Source organism: Garra rufa, chromosome 11, assembly GCF_049309525.1.
Source record: "Garra rufa chromosome 11, GarRuf1.0, whole genome shotgun sequence".
NCBI classification, from domain to species: domain Eukaryota; kingdom Metazoa; phylum Chordata; class Actinopteri; order Cypriniformes; family Cyprinidae; genus Garra; species Garra rufa.
The window spans coordinates 25,986,561-26,003,551 of NC_133371.1; the positions used below are offsets into that span (position 1 = coordinate 25,986,561).

Here is a 16,991-nt window from a genome sequence, read left to right on the forward strand (position 1 = left end):
TCTCAATTTTATATATGTATGTATACATTTATTTAATCAAGTTGGCATAAGTTTTAAACTGTCGATTTTCTTTTTGGCATTTTTATTTGTCACTGACCCATATGTAAACCTACACCAGGTTGTTTTAGTCTGTTCCCATAAACTTAGAGCTATTCCATGACTTCATAAGTGTATAAAATGAATTTTAAATATCTGTTCTTGTTCAAATGACCATTTTCTGGTCTGTATGTTTAATAAACCCCTAAACTATGGGTAAAGTATAAACCACATCTTCCTTCTGAAGTTCCATGTGCACTGACTGTGTGTCTCTCAGAGATGCAGTATGAAGGCACATCGAGTGAGTATTTGAGGGTACAATGAGGTTTTTAATAAAGCGGACAGATTCTAATGTTTGGGACTTCACATGTGGACAAAGTCTACTCAAATTCAGAGAACTGTTCACTTCAGTTTGCACAGAATAAGCGAGAGAACCTATGTTACACAATAAAAGCCAATATCTTTACTTTAGTGAATGCAGAATACAAATTTGTACAACAATCTCTAGCATAATATCTTAGTCATTCAATAAAAAGTTCACTAGAATATTTATTGTATAATGAAGATAAAACAACACATTCAAGGGAAATATAATGCAGATTAACTTAAAGTTCTCTCTCATGTTTTACTCTTTTTTTGTTGTCTTTTTTTTTCTCCTTTTTTGAAACATCTTGTTTCAGTTATGGCAACAAAGTCCAGCTTGTGCCGCCAAACGGTTTGAGCGTCCAAACCGCAAACAGCTTCTTGAAGTGAACTAGTAACTACAAACAATTACCAAATACATAATTCTGATTTAGAAAAAGCCATAAAGCAAAGCAGTGTACTCTTGCACAGCAAAGTGAAGAAAGTACGCAACAAACAATTGTTGTTTCCTCTTTATCCCTTCCTTTCACATTCAACAGTTTGTGACACAGCACTCCGCGCCAAAAGGAACGGCCTCCTCTCTTCAGATCTCTTATGTATTTCTCACGTGCACTTCTAAGGGCGATTTTGTTTTGATGAAGTCAAAATGCGATGAGTGATATCGTATTTGATTCCGAACACCAGCAACTCTTTGGAATAAGGCTCTAATTGTGCATGTAACAGAGAAACTCCCTGATTCCTAATCAAGCACTAATGTTGAGCGTTTGTGTGTGCATTCATTGCAGTTGGAAAATCCTGCATGGTTTGAACCAACAGTGCTTTCGTAACACTGGGCTGGCATTATTGCTTGTCTACCCTGAAAAGCTTTGATTGCGACCAACTCTAAATGATTTCGACAGACATCGTAAAACTTTCTAACGGGTGGTTCAATTCAGCTGAGACAACAAAGCTTGTACATCTGAGATTAAATCTAAAGCTATACCTAAAGCATGTTCGCATGGCTCTTGTGGTTCTCATATTTAGTCAGTGTGCCTTTATACGTAACCGTGAAAGGATAGTTCACCAAAAATGAATTGTAAAAACATCGTTTGTGTTCCAAAAATGAAATAAACCCATACAAGTTTAGAACGAATTTTCATTTTTGACTGAACTATCTCTTTAATATGCAAGCACTTAAGGACAAAAGGTTAACAGTCGTTTCCTCACCTGCTCAGTAAAGAGCACTTTATTCATGAACTAGGCAACATTGTGTAATTAATGGACATGTGATCGTATAATATGCATGATTTAAATTTTTTCTCTCAATTTATACATTTTTTTTAGTATTAGCCTAATAAAGGAAAAGTTCGTCCAAAAGTGAAAAAGCCATATGAATGTGTGTTTGGTTACACACATTCTACAAAATGTCAGGTTTGAAACAACTTGAGGGTGACAGGATTGTCATATTTGGGTGAACTATCCCTTTTAATGTGAATGCTTCGTGTTTCTGGCTATGTGTGGGTTGGGGACTGCATAGATTAATATCAGCTTATTGCCAGTTGCTGTGGTGCTCAAGAGGGCAGGGAGGTAAGTGCACACTGACCGAATACATAACACATCTAAAGAGGAAAGCGTCCGATGGCAAACTCGAACATACAAACTTTTTTGTGCAATCCAGTAGAGAGATCATGTCCGAGTCAGTTTGCATTGTCTAGTATTTCCATCTTTAGCTGCTGAATCCCCTGACGCTTTGCCACCTGAGGGGCAGTGAGGTGTGATGCAAGCCGGAGGACACTGCTACCAGACGTTTGTGCCGCACAAACAAACAGCCACGCATGAAGAGATATGCACACAGAGAGCGAAACGCGACGGCGGAGAGAGCTACAGCGCCCCCTCGTGTCCAGCAATACAGAACGGATGCCTCTTTAAGGTGTCTCCTTTACATTTGGATCTGTGGATGAGCCAATTCACAAAATAACTGGAAAGGTGTTCTGTACATAGTATGCCATGTATGTATTGGGGTTATGGTATTTACAATATACGAGGGATTTGGTTGAACGAAATTGGGGGAATGTCTGTAAAGACAATTCCAAAGAAGTCTTGGATATCGATGAATAGTGCATCTAAGCCGTGATGGGTTAAAGTAGGCAGTGTATTCAGCAGCTGCAGGCTAATCCCTCACAAAACAGTTGTAAGAAATGCAACCATAGTTGTTTTTTTCTTCTTCTTAGCATGACGAGTATCTTTACAAAACAAAATAAAGACAGCTGAGCTTGAATCATACAGCTCTGTTGTTACAATTTCTTATGGACAGACATTCACCACCATTAAAGGGTAAACGACCCAAAAACGACCTTCTTGGAAAAGAACGAAAAAAAGAAAAAAACACTTTGATTATTACCAATAATAGTCAGATTTGAAGAAAGTACAGTATAGTTAACAAAATAGTAAATATTAACCAGTGAATACTCTACTTAATAAGGATCTCGCCTTGTAAACTTGGCAGTAATCCACAAAAATATACTTTTTTCTTGAATCTGGTGAAGGTACAATACATACGTACTTACACCAAAAGTGATATATATTAAAGTCGCTATGTACATAACAAAAAAAAGAAAAAGGTTTGGCTCAAATCTTTAATTTACAAACAGAACAGCAAGTGTTCATGGCTTTAGATATCGTTTCAAGATCTGCTTTGCATGTTAATCGTTTTCCAATGTTTGTAACAACGCACACTATGACAGAACTAATATGAAACAAACATCGAGAGAGAAATGCTGAAAATTCCCAACCTACAGTACGACAAAATTACATAGAGGCTTTGGCTTGCGTTACCATTGAGTTGTTGGAGCTGCATGAATGTACAATGACTTGCTATCTTCTCTAAATCGACTGGGCTACCTCTTCTTTTCTTCCCGCTTGTTAAAAATTTAATCAGCGCTTATTATTATTACTATTAATTTAGAGACATTTTCATTTCTTTCACTTAATGTCTGAACTGAGGTAAAATGTGATCTCATTTTAGATTCAAGCCTTCCCCCGTAAAACTGATCCAAATCTATCATCAAATACCTTTAAATAAATTAATAAGTGACATACTTCATATAAGGGTGAGTGCAGATACAGATTGTTTAATACATGAGCCCAGCAGGCAAGAGCCTTCGGACAGAAAGCCACCCCTAAACTTTCTTTGATTGTTTGCAAAATCAACAGCGAAAACAGCTACGAGTGTCAAACTGCACCAGTGACGACAAAAATCGAAAATGTTTTTTCATACATTGGACTCTCACACAATGCAATTTGCATCAAGTACCTGATAACACCTGTTTGTTTGAGTACACCGTTCATTCTGACTGCTTGACTTGAGATTTCCTCTCTCTCTCTCTCTCTCTCTCTCCCTCTCTCTCCACTCATCTGCTTGATTTCGATATGTCAGGACATTTTCGATTTCTTTCCCCGTCCACCTACTTACAAAAAAAGTGAAATGACGTTAAATTATAACAATAGAATAATAACAATAATGACCCTCCCTGCTGTCACTCCTCTCTCTCTCCCCTTCCCCCTGCCCAGCCCTGCGCGTGACTGACTGGCCGTCAGGCTCTGGACAGCTTTATGTCACCCAGGTGTCCATGCGCATGCGCTTGACCGTGGGGCTCTCCCTTTCCTCGGCCCCTGCGGCCGGGGGTCGCCCCAGGCCGAGCGGGGAGTGGAAATCGGGCCGGTGATCCTCTCGATCGCTTCCGTCGTAGGAGGAGCAGGAGGAGCTGAGGCTGTCGACGGGCGAGCGGCCCATGTCGGGACGGCCGGATGGAGGCTGCTGCTGCTGCTGGGGTGGAAAGCCGGACGAGGTGATGCGCTCGCGTGGAGGAGAGATGGGCTCGGATTTGATGTTGATATTGTGGCTGGTGTTGATGGAGAGATTCGAGCCCTGAGGTAAGTGACCGCCACCTCTGAACAAAGAGAGGAAATGAAAAATTAGTACAAGTGCAGAAAACTACTAAACTCAGCAGCTACTACAGTATGTGACGCTAACACCGAGACCCACATAGTCCAGTAATAATATCCCACCCTCCATCTGTTTACTCGATGGTGCTTGCAGCAATAACAGCACCTGAATCATTTTAGAGGGTGGTATCTAATTAGAGCATGCCTGGCAGAATGTGACGAAAACTGTTCACTAATGTTTTGATGGCACAACCACTGCGTTTAAATAAAAGCTTTCATTCACAGGCTCTGGAAACATAACATTTTAGTTTTTTTAGTCTGTTTTTTTTTCTGCCTATGTCATGCACTCTTACAAACATATACTTATGTAAATGTATATTCCTCTATAGTTCAGTTGATATCTATCTATCTATCTATCTATCTATCTATCTATCTATCTATCTATCTATCTATCTATCTATCTATCTATCTATCTATCGAATCATCCATTCATCTATCTATCTATCCATCTATCCACTCATCTATCTATATTTCTATCTATTCAACTTTCCATAAATATATCCAATCATCCATCCATCTATCTGAATAAAGGTATTATGTTTTTAATCATTACAAATTTTAATTGAATATGCCCTGATTGAAATCTTAAAATCTTTTTTTTTTTTTTACTTTTGTTATTATTATTATTTAATGTATTTTATTATTTTCTTGTTGTTTTGTTGGTTTGATTGTGTAATTCAAAACTAATAAAAAATACTTACACAAAAAATCTAAATTGAAAAATAGATCTAAAATCGGTTTGAATAGGTCAAATGTGTAATATTAGAGCTTCCATGTCGCAAAAAGAATATTTTCTCACTGAATATATTCTTTTATTTTTATTTTTAGAGTGCAATATGGCCTGAACATCAATCCATCCTTCCATTACACTTTCTAGAAAATAAAAACAATTATAGGAGAAAAAAACCATATGGCAACTAAGAATGCACTTGACCCCATGCCTGGCCACATTAGTTTGTGTTCTTCAAACCTGCATGTGCGTGTGCTTGTGTGTGACTGCGCACATCTATGTTACTCACACCAGCGAGCTGAGAGCTGCCTGGCCCAGTTGATGCTGTTGCCATGCCGACATTGAGCCTATAGAGAGCCCTGGAGAGCCAAAGCCTTGCAGAGAGGAGAGCTCAGCACTGCTCAGGGAGTATTCTAGAGCAAAACAACACAACAACAGAGTTTATGAGTCACTCAAACACCTCTGCACTCAAGCGCTTCAAGTATTTTTGCTATGCATTGAGCTCAGAGCCGGATGATGTCATGAATTGTAGTGTCTTCCTTTTTTTTTTTTCAATAAGCCACTCAGAGAAAAATAAATTAAATCAAACCATGAATGAATGCATACATTACAAAGCAAAGAATTACTTTTTATACTCACCAGAGTTGTAGGCAGTGGGCATGCCTGAGTAGACCAGGCCTTGTGGTGGCAGACTCGGGGTGGTGACGGAGACCACCGGTGTGGCCAGAGGCTGGGTCGACTGGGAACTGCTTATCCTCTGGGTGTTCTACAAAGGGCCAAATACATAAAATTAATGAGACAGAAATGCCATCATAGACATACATGCATACTCTACCCAGCCATGTAAAGCACTGTCATCAAAAAAGTGTGATTTGGTGGAAATTTTGTGGTAATACCATTTTGCACCAATAAGAGGCACTGCAGATTCATTCTAGTTAGAAATCAAATTGTTTTGCAGGTTGCTGTCAGTTAAACAGCTTTAATTCAGAACCCCCGGACGATAATATACAAAAAGAATATAAGAAAATATAAAATATAAGACACTACAGAATGGCTTATAAACTCTATATGGTGTATACAAGGTCACTGCTATTTTTGCTATGGAATAATCTACTCTTAACCACATGGATATAACTACATACACTGCTGTTCAAAAGTTTGGGATCAGGAATATTTGTAATGTTTTAAAATTGGTCTTTTCTGCTCATCGAGCCTGCGTTTTTAGGGATTAAAAATACAGAAAAAAATTGTAATATTGTGAAATATTAATGCAATTTAAAATAACAGTTTTCTATTTTAATATACTTAAAAATTGATTTTATTCCTGTGAATCAAAGCTGAATCTTCAGCATCATTACTCCAGTCTTTAGTGTCACATGATCCTTCAGTGCTGCATAATATATATATATATATATATACATTTTTTTCTGGATTTTTTTGATAAATAAAACATTACAAAGAACAGCATTTATTTAAAATATAAATCTTTTGTAACTATATACACTACCGTTATTGTAAAGACTTACACTGTCAGAAAAGATTGCTATTTTGAATAAATGCTGTTCTTTTTAACTTTTTTTCATCAAAGAATCAAAGAAAAAAGTATAACAGGTTCCAAAAAAAATATTAAGCAGCACAACTGTTTCCAACATTGATAATAAATCAGCATAATAGAATCATTTCTGAAGGATCGTGTGGCACTGAAAACTGGAGTAATGGCTGATGAAAATTCAGCTTTGGATCACAGAAATAAATTGCAATAAAATTTCATAATATTAGTTTTTCTGCATTTTTGATTAAATAAATGGAACTTCAAAGAGCATAAGAGACTTCTTTTGAAAACATTAAAAATCTTACAGATCCCAAACTTTTGAATGGCACTGTATATCGGCAAACCCACAAACACATTTATACACACGAAAACAAAATACCTACGAAACTCTTACAAGGGACATCTGATTATTTCCAGAGTCTAAAAAATGTTCTGAATGTTCAAACGTTCAAAAATTTAACTTTTTCCTGTCCGAACAGTTTCCATGGTAAAAAATTGCTCAGAGCTTGCTTATTCAAAGCTCTGGGACTTATTGGACATGTCAGTTTAGAAATCAAGTCGAAGATGTTATACTAAAATGCCTTAGGAGAAATAAAAATAAATACACAATTATTGCCACAGAGTAAAAGCTATACAATTACGTGGTAGAATTTGCTGAGAAATATTTAAGCTCATATTAAAAAAGTGTTTAGATTTTAGACTTAAATATCTTGATAAATCGGAGCACAGTTGTGGTCTCTTTTAAAACTCTGGAGAGATGCGAGATAAATTTAGTCTTTTTCTCCAGAGAAAATGAAAGGCAGTAGACTTGAGGAAACATCTTAAATTGCTCTCTATTTAATGTCACTGCTGTTCAGGAGAAAGAAGTGATATTAATATTCCTGATATTAAAGAGATCCAAGTTTATTTACTGAATCCGCAAATGTGTTATCAGCATGCAGTGAAATTACATAGTCACCCCAAGCCAAACGTGTGTACATGCAGTGCACACACAAACACAGACAAACACACACACTTATGCGCACACACACATTTACTCCCTAAAATGTAGGGAACACCAGGTACACACTTTCGCTCTCAGAAAGAAGTTCAAACTTAAATTTCAAAGCATTTTTTTCTCAATATTCAGTCTACATTGAGTTTAAGAGGGACATCACATACAGTTTCTTGAAATAAATGTAAATAGTTAAAAAAATATATTACTAAAGATGTTTACTTGAAGTGCTTCATAATGACAGTGATATCAGTGCTTATTTAACCCTGGATTTGTTTCAGTAATGTAAAATGCATTCGCATTAGTTTCTTCTTGCTAGTGAAAATATTCTCTGACAGCATTTGGCGTTCTCCTCAGCTGATGACATCATTTTGGCCTCAACCCCATGGAACCGACATCATCATAAGTAAAGCAATCACAGCCCAGGCCAAAAAACAAGATACACAAGAGAATAAGAATTTGGGTGATGCTCAAATATGTCGACTGCAATAATATGTTTTATGTGGATTGTGTTTCTTAACATTTTGACCGTTTGCTTTGATTGATCCATGCTTCGATATTAAAACTAATAGCAGGGAAATATTAAATAATTACTGATGACTGCATCTTAGGGGATTTTATGGATTCATCATTCTCCTTTCTTCGAAAACACCCACAGCACTCTTCCTTTAGCCCAAACACATACACATACATTTCTGAACATACTGTGGGTCTATAAACTTCCTTAAAAAGGCTCAGAACATGCAGTGTGAGTCACACACAACGCAGACCAGACATCCACACAACACTCATGAGTTCAATCAGTTCATGTTGGGTTTAGTCGATCTTCATCTCAAGCAGTGGAGTCATTTCTCTAAGCTGAGTGTGGTGATTTTCAAACCAAGCTGAAAGCTTATCAGCTTTCTCGAGGCATTCTGTGAAACTCACCAACTCCATCTCTTCTTCCTCCGACTGCTTCCAACAGAAAAGAGCAAACAACGCTGTCAGTAAAGAGCCAGGTGGTACACCTATAGCTCAGCAGGGTCAAGCCACCGTTCTCACCTGGACGTGTCTTTAAACTAACTTATTCAAATTCACAGACTGAAGCGTGAACCGAACACTGCCTCAGGTTACTTGCAATAAAACTGGAAATTCAAATTCCGAGTCAAATTCAAATGAAAAGTCAAATTTGTTGGCACTAAATACACAACGTTTTCATTGCCTCATGGCCATGTGGTTTGTCCGACACAGCAATTAGGTAAATGCAAGATGACTTCCAGTGCAAAATCCTGAACAAAGGAAGAGTAGCAGTGGAGTAGGAGAGAATAATAGTGAGGCTAGAGGGGGGAGAAAATCACTGAGGAGCTTGACCTCACAGCTAGGATGTTCTTAACCTTTCACCTCAGACACTCATCCATACATGAGCTTGTGTGCCCAATAGCTCCATCAATCACTTTGCATCCATTGGCAGAATCCTCCTCTTGCCTTAATTGATTATTTGCAAGAGGGAAACAGTAAACACTAGGCTAAATGAGAGGTAGAAAAAAGTAGAATTAATGAATACATTTAAAGGGTTAGTTCACCCAAAAATTACAATTCTGTCATTAATTACTCACCCTCGTGCTGTTCCAAACCCTTAAGACCTTTGTTCATCTTCGGAACATAAATTAAGATATTTCTGATGAAATCCAAGAGCTTTCTGACCCTCCATAGATAGCAAGGGTCCTATCACAGTCAAGGTCCTGAAAGGTACCTAGAACATCTGCAAAATATTCCATGTGACTTCAGTGGTTCAACCGTAATTTTATGAACTTATAAAAATACCTCTTGGGAAAATAATGAAGAATTGTTGAATAAAGTAATTTTTTGCACATGAAAATTATTCTCGTAGCTTCGTACAACTACGGTTAAGCCACTGATGTCACATGAACTATTTCAACAGTGTCCTTACTACATTTCTGTGTCTTGACCGCTGTAGGACCCTTGCTGTTTATGCAGGATTAGAAAGTTGTCGGATTTTATCAAAAATATCCTAATTTGTGTTTTCCGAAAATCTTACAGGTCTGAGTGCGAATTAATGACAGAATTTTAATTTTAACTTGTATGTAATAATATTTAGTTTTAATTTAACAATACATTTAAAAAATATTTATTTAGAATTTTTTATTATTATATATTTTATTATTTAGAATAGTAATATAAATCTAAATTGCAAATTGCAACTATATATATATATATATATATATATTTTTTTTTTTTTTTTTTTTTTTTTTGCAACTACTCTCTTTCTCTCTGGTAATTAAAAGTTGAAGAAATAGATGGGTGATAATAGACTACCTGTCTGTTGTTGTCGTTGTTTTTTTCTAAGTTTGATAGTGCTAGACAACACTGTGATCCACAGTTTCTCTCTATGTATATTCTCATTCAGTACTTGAAAGTTCTGTGTTATACTTTCAGCCCAAATGAGAATTGCGGGGTGTTAAAGGGATAGTTCACCCAAAAATGAAAATTCTGTTATTAAATACTCACCCTCATGTTGTTCCAAACCTGTAAGACCTTCATACATCTTTAGAAACACACATTAAGATATTTTTGATGCCATCTGAGAGCTTTTTGACCCTACATAGATAGCAACACAACTACCACGTAGTTCAGAAAGGTAGTAAGGACATCATTGAAATAGTCTATGTGACATCAGTGGTTCAACCGCATGTCATGAAGCTATGAGAGAACTTTTTTGCGGAAAGAAAACAAAAATAATGACTTTTTATCAGCCTTCAAAGTGGTACGCAGTGAATGCATGGCGGAGACTGCCATGGAAGAAAATAAATTGTTGAATAAAGTTGTTACTTTTGTTTTCTTTGCATACAAAAAGTATTCTCTTAGCTTCATAACATCAAGGTTGAACCACTAGATCTGTTTCCATCACCCTGTTTTTATGCACATTTTTAAGTATCGCATCAGAAACGAGTGACTGAAACGGCAAAATAAACGCAAAAACGTTTATACGCTTGCTTGAGGCGGTTTTTGAATTGTGCAAAAAAGGGTTAATGCGAATAAAAGGAGATGTAAATGCATTTTGCGAATAAATTCCTCCAAGTGACCACGTTTATTGTGTTTTGTATGCTCGCTCTGAGGGGCAAACAATTTAAAACATATTAAAAATATGTTATATTCAGTGGCTACTTTTCTTAGTCATATTTAGTGCCAGTTTATCAAGACGTGATGATTTTGTTCTCTTTGACTAGTTGGATGGAAACAGTGCTTATTCGCAAATGTTTTATGTGATATTCCAGTTTTTTTTCTATTTTACTATTTTAACAATGTCCTTACTACCTTTCCGGGCCTTGTACATGATCGTTGCATTGCTGTCTACGCAGGGTCAGAAAGCTCTCGGATTTCAACAAAAGCATCTTCATTTGCGTCCCAAAGATGAACAAAGGTCTTATGGATTTGGAACAACTTGAGGGTGAGTAATTAATGACAGAATTTTCATTTTTGGCTGAACTATCCACACAATTCTCGTCTCTCTTATCATGTGCATACATCCCTTTGTTCAAAGCCAGCTGACAGTATGGACTTGTACAGTATTAAGGACGTTGCGCTTTCTTCTCAGTAGTGCCGGGCCAGTGCTGTCTTAATACCAGCACTCAATCAATAACAGTGGGGAGACACGACAAGGGCGACAAGATATTATCTGGCTCACACTCTGGGCTTCTGATTAAGCCTTCATCCCCACTCTGTCACACTGCGATGTGATTAATTTAATACCATTATGTTCTAATGACAGCCTGTCTGCAGGCACACTCACAGGGCCTGCCTTAGTCTGTCTGTCTGAGGCGGTTCATTCACACACACACACACACACACACACACACACACACACACTCAAAAGGACACTCGCCATATATGCAAATATATACACAAATGAATAATCCTCTGGGCTTCTTACTACTGATGACTTCAGATGCCACGAGCTTGGCATGTGGGATTTGTTTTGATTCATGGCGGGTAAGAAACTGTACCGCTTCCAGATGCTGGCGTGGTATTCCATACACTTGCATGCATATGTATATTTACGCTGAGCTAAGAGAGCCCTGCATAACCTCAGTGAAAGATTCTGTACACGCAATGAGCGGCTTCTACAGTTGAAATGAACCAATTATTGACCATATTTAAACATAATAATAATAATATTCCCTTTTTCTGCTTTCCATTTTATATTTAAGTGATTAATGAGGCTGACAGCCGGGTGTAGCCTCAGGTGCCGAATGTGGCCAGAGCTCTCTGCACCTTAATTATAATCATTTGAGAGGCCCTCTAATTTCTAAATGAATAATAGAACGAGTGAGGGTACCTGGATTTCGGATATTTCGCTCCACTGCTCTGCTAGTTGTGCAAGTGAAACTATTTTAGTTTAACTTCACTTAAACCTTTGCATGTGCTGAAGCAACAATCTTGTGGTTGTGTGCGTGAACAATCAATTCTTCCATACTCACCAGGGGTGGCATCATGCCCTTGCTGGATGGGGGGATGACGACTCTCAAGTCTGGCTTGCGGCTACCGATGCCCATGTTGCCCCCCGGTGGCGGCGGTGACTTCGCAGGCATGACTTTACCAAGCCCGTTCCCGCTGGGTGTACCCAGAAGCCCCGGCGAGCCCCTCGGGTTAACGAAGCCGTTTCCTGCTGAGACACACATACGGGCGGAAAGCATCATGGGATTGTGCTCTAATCGACCAATCCCCAACAGCCATCAGTCGATCGGACGACATGCCATTTCCCAGCTGCAGTCGTAGCATCTCATAGCACGCAACGTTAAGTGTTCCCGGCCCTCTGGGAAAGTTCTAATAAGACTCTGGTAATTATCCCACACATTGACGAAAATAAAACATAAATTTTGAAATTGATGAGCCTTTGGTTCTGTTGGTGTACAATGGCGTCAAAGCTGTCTTTGTGTGTCCCAGGATGAGGAAAGCAATTCAGTTTAACAAATGTAGTGTGACTTGAGCTCTTTAAGAAGGAATGGCTAAAGTCATTACAACTGAGTGCAGCCATTCACTGCTATCAAAGGCAATTAAAGTGCCATTTTGGAGAAGAAATCTAAAAACTTTGGTGGGGTGTCAATGGTATGTTTACATCTGCTGTACTTTGCCATTCCTAGTTTCTAGTTGCTACTTTTATTGCGAACTTTCTCCTGCTGAATCTAGAGCAAACGGTATCCATTCAAAATTTGCATGGTAAATGTTAGCACATGCTGTAATGACCCAAAAAACACAATGAGAGGAACCAAGCATTGGTCTGCGGAACGTCAACAACGAATCCTGAAAAGTTTGTGTGCGAATGATGTCATCACACGAGAACGAACAGGCTAATCCATCAAGTCTGCACCTGACTGACCTCACACCCCTATACTATATATATTGCGGGTTTCTGGTTTCATGTGAACGTCAGAGTTTACAAAGATGTCTTTCTACCATCTGCTGGCCCACATTGTTAGCAAGTTCCTTCACACAACCATCTGAAAAATTCTCTAACAATCATGGGTCATTTACCCACACAATGTGTAACCTCCAAAGACAAACACAGGAATTACAATTGGCCGGCGTTCAAACCCAAAAGCACAATCTCCCCTAAGGTCTCCGTTTTCTCTCGTCAGTATGAAAAATGCTGAGCAACTCAACAACAACCATCAGGCAAATAAGTGCGAGGTATTTTGGTTTTCAGAAAAAGGTCTATTTTAATTCATTTTGCTTTAAACTGGGCATACACCAAAGTGCAATGTCATTTCCATGTGTTTTTCTCCATAACAGGAGCCTGATTAAATGTTAGTCATGGGGCTTTTTCTACCCCCCACCCAAGGCTCATTTCCTGTGGGACAGCGAGAGAGAAGGCCATCATCAGAGAGACAGAGAGCAGAGACATGCACTTACTGTGTCTCCGTTAAAACACGCCTCTGCTGAGAGCGACACATATACAGTACGTAATGCTCACAGCTCGAATTTTAATATATGCTTTTTATTTCTGGGCTATATCTATAGGCAGGAAACAATCAAAATAAGTGGGTTCAGGAAATGATCCAAGCAAGAATTCAACTAGAGTCACCCACACATAATATGTATGTGCAAGTTTACTACTCACAATGTTGTTGAGACAACGTTGAGATTGTAAGTGATTCTCAGCTTAGATTCACTTCCAAAACGCAATGAATACCTAACAAACAAAAGCAAACTTTTTGTGGGCTGTAATTAAAAACTTGAGGACTATATCGGATGTTTCATCAGTTGTCTGAGAATAATAAATACCTTTCATGAAACTTGGCAAGTAGAACATTAGCATTTATTCATTTTGCAGATGCTTTAATTCAAAGTGACACAGTAAATGAGGAATAATTCAACACAAGTGGAAGTAGAAATATATAATGCATACACAAGGACGAATAGCAACATATAATATGTGACCCTGAACCACAAAACCAGTCATAAGTAGCACAGGTATATTTGTAGCAATAGCCAATAATACATTGTATGGGGGAGAATTATCAATTTTTTTGCCAAAAATCATTAGGATATTAAGTAAAGGTCATGTTTCATGAAGATATTTTGTACATTTACTTCTGCAAATATATGAAAACTTATATGCATTGCTGGACAACAAAGGCAATTTTCTTAATATTTAGACTTTACTTTGCACTCTCAGATATATCTTGGCCAAATATTGTCCTATCCTAACAAACCATACATTAATGGAAAGCTCATGGAAAAGCTAATAGAAAAATGTACTCTTATGTCTGCTTTTGTGATCTAGGGTCACATATGTCCGGATATATTTACCCTAATAAATAATTGAACTGCATAATTTGATTTACACCCACAGCGCATTTGAATTTCGGATATTTGAATTTTTAATATTTTACTGTAAAAAAGCACAGCTGCCAAATTTTCTTTTTAGAACCTGTGATACTTTTTCAGAATTCTTTGATGAATAAAATTATAAAATAAACAGCATTTATTCAAAATAGAAATATTTTCAAACAACATAAGTGCATTAGTTTATTTTTTTTAATTAATAACAATACTTTTACATTGTAACTATATTATACAATATTAGAATATTACACTGCCGTTCAAAACTTTTGTATCAGTAAGATTTTTAATGTTTTTAATGTTTTTAAAAGAAGTTTCTTATGCAAAGTTCCATTTATTTGATAAAAAATTAAGAAAAAAAAGTAATATCATGAAATATTATTGAAATTTAAAAACAATTTTCTATTTTAATATACTTTAAAATAAAATTTATTTTTGTGACGCAGCACTGAATTTTCATCGGCCATTTCTTCAATCTTTAGCGTCACACGATCCTTCAGAAATCATTCTAATATGCTGATTTATTATTAGAAGTATCTATGTTAGCAACAGTTGTGCTGCCAAATAGTTTATTATATATATTTTGTTATTTTATTCAATATTTTGGAACCTGTGCTATATTTTATGAATAAAAAGCTAAAATGAACAGCATTTATTCAAAATAGAAATCTTTTCTAACAATATAAGTGCATTAGTTTATTTATTTTTTAACTAAAAACAATACTTTTACATTTATTGTACAACTATAGTATCTATATTATAAAATCTTAGAACTCAGCATACACAAGAAGTTTCTTGTGCAAAGTTCCATTTATTTGATCAAAAATTAAAAATATTTTTGCAATTTAAAAGAACAGTTTTCTATTTTAATTTACTTTAAAATATAATTTATTTCTGTGAAGCAGCACTGAATTTTCATCAGCCATTTTCATCTTTAGGGTCACATGATCCTTCAAAAATCATTCTAATATGCTTTTTATAATGTACTTTTAATATACTTACATACTAATATACTTTTTCAAAATTCTTTGATGAATAAAAAGCTAAAATGAACAGCATTTATTCAAAATATAAATCTATTCTAACAATATAAATATCACTTTTTATTAATTTAACACACCCTTGCTGGATAAAAGCATTAATTTCTTTCAAAAATAAAGAATTACAATTTACTGACCTCAAAATTATTTTGAACTGTAGCGTATATTGTTAGAAAATATTTCTATTTTGAATAAATGCTGTTCTTTTTAACATTTTATTCAAAGAATCCTGATAAAAGTATCACAGCAGCACAACTGTTTCCAAACATTTGATATAAATCAGCATATTAGAATCATTTCTGAAGGCACTAATTCAGCTTTGCATCACAGGAATAAATTCTATTTTAAAGTATGTTAAAATAGAAAACCACTATTTTAAATAGCAAAAATATTTAAGAATATTACTGTTTTTCCTGTATTTTTAATCAAATAAACGCAGCCTTGATGAGCATAAAAGACTCCAAATCTTAATCCCAAACTTTGATGACTAAAAACAGAAAACACTACTGATAAAATGTAAATAGGTGTATCTTCATTTTTGACTAGCACTGTAAATGTTTATTCAATTGACAGGAAATATAAGATGAATGTGAGCACTAGTCTGGAGTGTGTGAACCTGTAGTGAGAGGGAGGAAAATGTCTTGTAATTACTGTAAAAAAGCACAGCGGCAGTGCATTACTCTGATAATGATCAAAAGAAGGGAGGATGATATCATTACGTTGAAATGCTCCCAATTTCTGAAAAAGGCGCCTGTTCTCGAAAGGCGGAATGTGTAACTGAGGCCCTACTGAGACATAAGCTGCTCTGATTCTGAGCTGTAACCAGCGTCCCCACCCCTCGCGCTCTTCAAACACCATGTCTATGTAAGTCGCACATTGAATCCTCTCATACCGAACCCTGCGTCACAATTCCTAAATGAACACCAAATACAGAAGAGTAATGCCTTATTACATCTCTGTCTTAAACAATGCTGCTCACCCTCGAAAAATAAGTCTCTCGCTCAGCTCTGAGTAATGCATGATCCTATGGGAGTGTGGTTACATAATGACCCGCTTTCGACAAAACAAATAATTTGTTTCTTTTCAAAGCAAGGCTGTTTTGATAGAAGTCCTAAGCATTTATAAGTCATCATTACCTTGAGCAACGTAGTGTCTTCAAAGGGCCAAAGTATGCATGAATGAGAAAAGACTAATGGATTTCAGAATCAAAGCTTCGCCTCCCTAATAGATTAAGAGGAACAGAGTCCAAATTCTAATTATAGTCTTAATTAATGAGGCTGAACAGTACCTCTTTAACGGGTGCAGCCATATTGTTTTGGCTCTGGAAATCGTGCACAGGAACAATGTGAGCTGGGAAAAGAGTTCCAACTGTTGATGCCAAAAAGAAAAAAAAAAATCCAATTCGTATTTTACTTGGAGAGCCCTTTTGAACAAAAAATAAATATAATT

The 16,991-nt window shown here is 36.6% G+C and overlaps 1 protein-coding gene across 12 annotated transcripts in view; it reads right to left on the bottom strand.

The window, feature by feature from the left end:
* Positions 1–3,489: 3,489 nt before the first annotated feature.
* mef2aa (myocyte enhancer factor 2aa) overlaps positions 3,490–16,991 on the bottom strand; it is a 118,111-nt gene continuing 104,609 nt past the window's right edge. For 5 of the 12 annotated variants that reach the window (XM_073849946.1, XM_073849944.1, XM_073849950.1 and 2 more), the window contains 5 exons: positions 12,138–12,325; positions 8,587–8,613; positions 5,753–5,879; positions 5,403–5,526; positions 3,490–4,328 (listed from right to left, as the gene is read on the bottom strand). In XM_073849946.1, coding sequence (XP_073706047.1) covers positions 3,989–4,328; positions 5,403–5,526; positions 5,753–5,879; positions 8,587–8,613; positions 12,138–12,325 — 806 coding nt within the window. In that variant the 3' untranslated portion in view covers positions 3,490–3,988. The remainder of the gene's footprint in view (positions 4,329–5,402; positions 5,527–5,752; positions 5,880–8,586; positions 8,614–12,137; positions 12,326–16,991) is intronic. The other 7 variants (XM_073849951.1, XM_073849953.1, XM_073849949.1 and 4 more) reach the window with 5 other exon arrangements.